Here is a 7,593-nt window from a genome sequence, read left to right on the forward strand (position 1 = left end):
TCAGTCGATACCCAAACAAAGCAAAGGGTCTGACCACCATCTTTGAGAACCGTACACAAAATTGGTGTTATTAGCTTTTAACCACCATAACGAATGATATTTTGCCTTTTCTAACAACTGTATGATCGGTGTTTCCGTGTTCTTTAACAACCTGATATTACGTTCATTCCAAATCAACCAAACACACAGTAGCCATATTAGTTGTAAAAAAGATCGATGTGCCTTCGAGTGACCTGTATAGTGAGTAAATTGATGGAAATGCTCACTTATGTTATGAGGATCTACTCCAGACATACCAATCCAAGACATAATGTGCTGCCATAATGAACCAAAAATTGCGCAATGAAGAAAAATGTGGGAGGCGGTTTCTTCCATACCACAACCTGATATACAAGCGGTGTCTGTAGCTGCAAGAATTCTGCGCCTGTGAAGGTTGCTTCGAGTTGGTAACCTGTCCTTCAATAAACGCCAAGCTAGGATGGAAACATTCAACGGAACCTTTTTGTGCCAAAGAAGAGCTTCACCTCCATCGACTGTTGGTAAGTTCGTAGTTGTTAATGACTGATATGCACCTCTCACTGTATAACCGTCAAGAGGATCTGGATCCCACTGCCACCTGTCAGAAACATTAGACTGCACAACAACATTATCAAGTAAAGCCCTACACTCCCCTAATAATTCTTCCTCCCATGCCCACAGACGTCTCCTCCAACTCCACGCCACTCCCTCTTCCTCCCAACCAAGCGTACATATGTCAGCAACCGTGCTAAGCTTATTTGTCGCGAGATCAAACAAGCGAGCAAATCTCCTACACAAAGGAACCTCTCCTATCCATCTATCGTACCAGAAAAACGTATTCGTTCAATCACCTAACACCTTTGAAACCCTCCTTGCAAACCAGCCCCCATGCGCCTCTCCTACGCCATCCCTAATCTTCGCTACCTCCTTCCACCACGGTGATACACTCCGGCCCCCAACCTCCAACCTCCCTGCCTCCTCACCATATCTCGCCACCAATACCCTATACCAAAACCCCTCCCTATCCACCAACATCCTCCAGCACCATTTACCTAATAAAGCTACGTTAAACTCCTTCAACCGCCTCACCCCCAACCCTCCATACTCCTTTTTTAAACAAATAGAACTCCAAGCAATCCAGGAAATTTTCCTTATCCTCACTCCCTCCCCAAATTTTTTTTGTAAAAATAGAATCAATGAGAGAAATGATACCTGACGGAGCCTTGAAAAAGGAAAGAGCATAGACAGGAAGCGCGGTCAGGACAGATTTCAGAAGAACTAGACGGCCCCCAAAAGATAAGAAGAGACTTTGCCACCTCGTCAATCTAGATTTAATATTTGACACCACAGGATCCCAAAAAACCAATCTGCGTGGATCACCACCAATAGACAAACCAAGATACAAGAACGGTATTTTGCCCACTTTACAGTTTAAGATAGAAGCTGCCTCTGTCAACCATGAATCCCCAATATTAATACCAACCAATAGACTTTTATTAAAATTAACTTTTAGCCCAGACATATCCGCAAATAAATTCAACACTGCCCTTAGCGCTTAGACATTGGCCCATCTCTTTTCTCCAAGCAGCAAAGTATCATACACAAATTGCAAATGAGACACCACAACCAAATTTGACAAACCAACTCCGTAACCCGTATACAAATTATTTTCCACTACCGATTGCATCATAACATTCAGCCCCTCTGCATCTAATAAAAATAGGAAAAGAGAAAGAGGATCTCCCTGGTGCAAACCTCTTTGTATGGGAAACTCGTCAGTTGGACTTCCGTTTACTAAGATAGACGCAGTTGCTGTAGTGACACACTCTTTTATCAATTTCCTCCATAACACCTTGCAAAATATTTTATCTTGTAAAAAAGTCTCTGGCCCCACTTTTAGGCTGATTTGGCATGGCTTTAGCCACGTGGAAGTTGCTGACTGTATAGCTTTTGCTACGTGGTGATTACGTGGCATGCCACATAATTAAAAACTTAAAAAATATTTTTTAAATTCTGAAAATTGTTTTTTGAAATTAAAAAAATGAAAATAAATTAAAAAAAGTAAAAAAAATCATAAAATAAATTTCCAAATTTATTTTATATATAATTTTTAATATGATAAACAAATTGAAAATTATAATTTTTTAAAAATCTGGATATAAATGTTTGAAAATTAAAATATAAAAAGAAAGTTTTAAAAAATTATATAATCTGAAAATTTATAATTTTTGAAAATACAATTGTCAGTATTTTTGAAAAAATTTTAGTATATCATTTTCAAATTGAAAATTTTTAATTTTCAATTTTCTTTCATAATTTTTAATTTTAACGGTTTTTTCTGAATTTTTTTCAGATATTTTTTAAGAAAAGTTATTTTCAGATTTTTAAATTTATTTTCAGATTTTTTTAATTTAAAAAATTAATTTTCATAATTTTTATTTTATTTTTTTATTACGTGGACTGCCACGTCAGTGCTACGTGACAAAATTTGCACAATCAGCTACTTCCATGTGGGCTGAAACATGTCAACTCAACGAAATAGTGGGGTTAGGGACTTTTTTAAAAGACAAAATTTTGGATGGGTATTTAAAAAAAAAAATTACAAAGACCAAAAGCAAAATGAATTATATTTGCAAGGACCAAATATGAGATCAATTTGGATGGGTATTCAAACTGGAGATTATAATATTTTTGATACCAACTATGAGATCAATTAATTGAGAGATAATACGTAGAAAATTAGAATTGTATATAAGGAAGAATGCAAATAATTTTGCTAGTGGACTTAACAATAGTATGTTGGAAGTGGGAACTGTTGATAAGGAAGAATAACGCAACCGGCATGAATTTGGATACAATCATCATGTCATAAAGAAATCCACCTCCACCAAACTTTTATCATCAGTATATTACTTATATGAGTTCTTCTTATGCAGATTTGGACATTGTGTATAAGTCAAGAGTTTTAAGTTACAATTTGATTTATATTGCCAACTTTGACAATGGATCATGGAGTATCCTTTGTTTCAAATGTATTATCGAGAACATGATATGAATTCATTCTTATGAATCAAGTTTATGGTAGAAATATAATTTTACATAATTTTTTATGGCTTCTTTACGATCAAGATTGTGTTAAAGTATGTCTCATATTTTCATGATTTCGTGTAATCATGGTTTTTTTTTTTTTTTTTTTTATGAATTATCACTACCAAAACATTGAATACTTATTGACATGACACTACCAAAACACTTATGTATTATCATTAACTCATATTCAATGACAAGTACTCGTTATGTGAATTTTTTTAGCAAATAGATCTAAAACTTCAAACATAATTATTTTAATATTTTTTCGCTAAACCAGGAGAAAAAACAGTCATCATGGGAAAGCATCGGCATCCCAACTAGGTTGGCACCCCAATGAACACCATCCTCTACCGCCAATCTCGAAATATTACTAAAAAAAGAGGGAAAAAGATACAAGAGGGAGGACTAGACCAAAACCCTCAAAAGAAAACATAAGAAGATAAAGAAAGACAGAGACCGACTACGGAAATCTATATCGAGGCATACCACAACGGTCTGAAAAAATTTGTCTGCAAGTCAGAAGGAAAAACCAACAACCACACTGCCCCATTACTGCATTAAAGATAACCAAGGGCCCTGAACTGAGCTCCGCCCACAACAAATCATTGATCAGTTGAAGAGTTATCTCCCGTAGAACGGGTTTTGTACGGCTTACCAACAATGGTCTTCTTCAGGTGTTGCTTCTGCTTCCTTGTTAAAACTGGGATAAATGGTGTTTCAGCTGATTTTTTATCATATTCTCGAACATGGTGCCATAACTCCATGTCTTGTTGAATTCTCGAATTACTGTGAAATTCAATTTGTGTTGTCTCCGCTAACCCATCATGTGCCGCAGCTTGCTCTAAGGCCACCAGGTCCACCACATCATCAGGACCAACTACAATATTCTTAATATTTGAGAAATCAGAAACCAAGGTAAGAATAGGTGGCACCTCATGAACCGTAATTTGTGCTCGAGCTAGATCATCTGACACATTTTTCAATGGTGGATTCTCATATGTAACAACGATTTGCCTTTCCAACTGAGTATCTTCACTGTCATCCGGAACAACATGCTCCTGCGCAACTGTCTGTTCCAATGGTAAGGCATTATCAACCACATCCTCGTGTTGGGATGCGGCCAACATTGGTATCTCATCACTTGTATGCTTTTGTTGAGTGGGTGCAGCAGTAGCACCTGCTAAAAGTGTGGCCTCATCGGTTGAATCATTTTGCTGGATAGGAGCCACAGTTTCAAAAGCCTTGGAGGATCAATTATTCTAATATTTAGACTAAATACATTTGACTTTTCAAATATATTTTGCTTATATCTATACTATATATAAAGAAAATAACATTTTTCAATTTTGGGTTGGTATTTTCTCTTTCCGAAAATACCCTCAATTTTCAATACAAATAACACATATAACAAGTAGATAAGAATAAATTTAAATATTAAAAAAATGTAACAAACACAATATGAATATGAATATGAATATGAATATGAATATGAATATGAATATATATATATATATATATATATATATATATATATATTTTCCTTCATCATTTAAAAAGTGTAACAAACTAGATGAGTATATTTATACTTACTTTTTCATTATCCCAATTTCCAATTATACCTTTAAATAACTTTTTATATAATAAATTTTTTTTTTGTTGAAGTGATAATAAAATTGTTGTTGGTGTCATTAAAAAAAGAATTTAGATTATATTTTTTTGTTATATTGTATTATTGTTGATGTCGTTGAAATAGATAATTATGGTTAGTTTAATTTTTTATGACTTGAAAACAACAAACATTTATAATTTTTTTGTTTTAATCAAAATCAAAATTTCATAAATAAAAAAAGAACCGTTTATAATTTTCAAATGTTAGCGCAATAAAAAGAGCAGTGCCCGTCTTTTCGCTAGTTTTTATAATGAAATGAGTCTTCTGTGTTTTTTGGGAAAAAAATAATATTCTCAGTCGATCATTTTTTAGTGAATAATTAAATGGCAATTTAGGAAAATCAATTAAATTGTAGACCTTTTTATTAACGTGTGTGTGCGGACGCGTGTGTGTATATAAACAAGGTAATGCAAGGAGCACTACCAAATACTTCCTCCGTTTCACAATACTTGTCACTTTTGAGAAAATTACACATAACAATAAATCAAATAAATTTTGTGATTTTTGATGAAATTATTTATGTTTTTCTATAATACCCTTAACCATTTATTGTTTCATTATATTATTTCTCTCTCTCTCTCTATAATGAATAGGTAAGAGTATTATTGAAAAACCAATAATTAATGTTGCATTGAAACTTGGAAGTGACAAGTAAAGTGAAACAAAATTATTCTTCAAAAACGACAAGTATTGTGAAACAGAGGGAGTATTAATAAACCAAAATGAGGAACAAAAAGAGAAGGGGAACTAGGTCAATACCTTCTGAGATATACATAAACATGTAGTTAAGAAAGCCTACATGTTCCTAATATAACTTGATTAGTACCATCAGGAGGGGAGGGGAACCAGACAAGAGAAGAGAGAGCTAAACCAATGTTAGCTAAACTATATGCACATGTGTTCCCTTCCCAATAAATATGAGTCGCAAAAAAAATCATACTTTTTGTTCTATCTACATTGTTAATCCACCTATTTCTTAAGTGCTAAGGGACCGTATTATGAGACTTGAATGCAAGAAGCACTAATTGAGAGTCACTTTCTAGCCATAAGTTGTTCCAACCTTTTTGAAGAAGCTATCTCTATAGCAGTTATAACAGCGGTGATTTCAGCAATAAAAGCAAATTTAGTATTTAATCTATTGGTGAACTGTAACCAAAAAAAATAAAAAATAATAATCTATTGGTGAAGCAGCCAAGACAAATACCATGTGAGTCCCTGAATATGCCTCCATAAGAAGCATTTAGAGGATTTTTTTACCATTGTGTCATCTGTATTAACCTTTATCTAGTTGACAAAAGGAGGGATCCAAAGAACTTGTTTATCAAGGGCGCCCTAGGGGATGTATATTGATCTTCAAAGATTTAAGGAAGTACAAACTCTCACATTTTGCTAGAGGTTATTTAATTTGTATTATTCCCTGTTAATGAGATATTAACAATAACCATAATAATGGCAAACTTCCATTTGACATGTTTAATTTGAAACCTAGATTGCTTGAATGACCACTTCATGTTGAGGAGTCGACTGCCTCTCACAAAGACACCAAATATCATCAAGTGAGCTAAATTGTATAGTGAAGTTATGAATAGTAGCCAAACAAGATCCCAGTTTGACAACAAAAGGGCACTAGAAAAATAGGTGAAATGAAGATTCGGTAGTGAGAAAGCAGCAGATGCACATGGAGGCCAAGCTACAACCTATTTCCATTAGCTTTTCATCCATAAGGACCCTGTCATGCATGATCCTCCAAACAAAAAGGAACCTAGCAGGGGGAACGTATGGAGACCATATGTAATTTGCCCATTTCAAATTCTGACCTACATGGGACTTGAATAAATAAGCTTGTTTTTGAAAGATAGCTCCCCATTATTTGATGATTTGCAGAGAATTTTATCTTGCATCTGAATCCTATGTACGACTACTTGGTTGACAAGTTGTCTGAGCATGGGGAATGAACATGGACAGGGTGAGGAATATGCCAATCAAAGTCAACAATAAAGCCATTCACCCTAGCAGAGAGATGATTTGCCACAAAGGAAGGAAATTGAAGAGCCTAGGCAATTGACGAACTCACCATTACCTATATTCCAGATGGAGTTCTCCAAAATAATTGAGACTTCAGATTCGATATTACTCCATATGGACAAAATGAACTGCCAACCTACTTTAACATTTTATTCTACCTATACTTTTTAAATGGAAAACTTGTGTGTGTGTGTCTATATATATAGAAAAATAAAAATATGTACAAACATCGCAAATCTCTAAGTATCACAACACCTCAAGTAAACTCGTAAACGAAAAGAGAAATAAAATAAGGGTCTTGTTAACTAGTGCCCCGGGGGCACTAGTTAAGGAAGTTAAATATAGAAATTTTTTATTGGAAACACCAACTTTTTGACTTTTAAAAAGTTAATTACTCACCTTTTTACAATTCTCAATACAATATTTCTAATTTTGCGCTCTTAACTAGTGCCCCAGGGGCAGTAGTTAACATTTCCCATAAAATAAAAGAAAGAAGCTCTTAAGGCCACAACCAACCACAAGAACAACAAAAAAGAAGAAAGACAACTAAAGACATGCATAGCCAATAGAAAAAGAAGCCAAGCCAAAGTACCCAACGAACTAAGGGACCCATATGGAAACCACACAAACCTCCAAAGGCACAAATCAAATCCATCTCAGCCCAATAACACCAACCCTAATGGGTCCAACAAACAATAGGTTCCATCTCCCACTCACAAAGCAAGCAGCGATGTCCAGGGAATTTACCAAAGAACCACTTCCAGAAGTGAAAGATTATCATGTCCACCACA

General features: G+C 34.6%; 1 protein-coding gene across 1 annotated transcript; it reads right to left on the reverse strand.

Annotated features, from left to right (window-relative positions):
• Positions 1–1,004, reverse strand: LOC146903662 (uncharacterized). The gene is made up of 2 exons (XM_085725032.1): positions 943–1,004; positions 1–835 (listed from the first exon to the last, which is right to left on the reverse strand). The coding sequence occupies exons 1-2, from the start codon at positions 1,002–1,004 to the stop codon at positions 1–3; spliced, it is 897 nt and encodes a 298-aa protein (XP_085581158.1).
• Positions 1,005–7,593: the final 6,589 nt, after the last annotated feature.

Source organism: Medicago sativa, chromosome 7 (genome assembly GCF_051527215.1).
Source record: "Medicago sativa cultivar Bolivia chromosome 7, Bolivia_mono, whole genome shotgun sequence".
In the NCBI taxonomy this organism is placed as follows: Eukaryota; Viridiplantae; Streptophyta; class Magnoliopsida; order Fabales; family Fabaceae; genus Medicago; species Medicago sativa.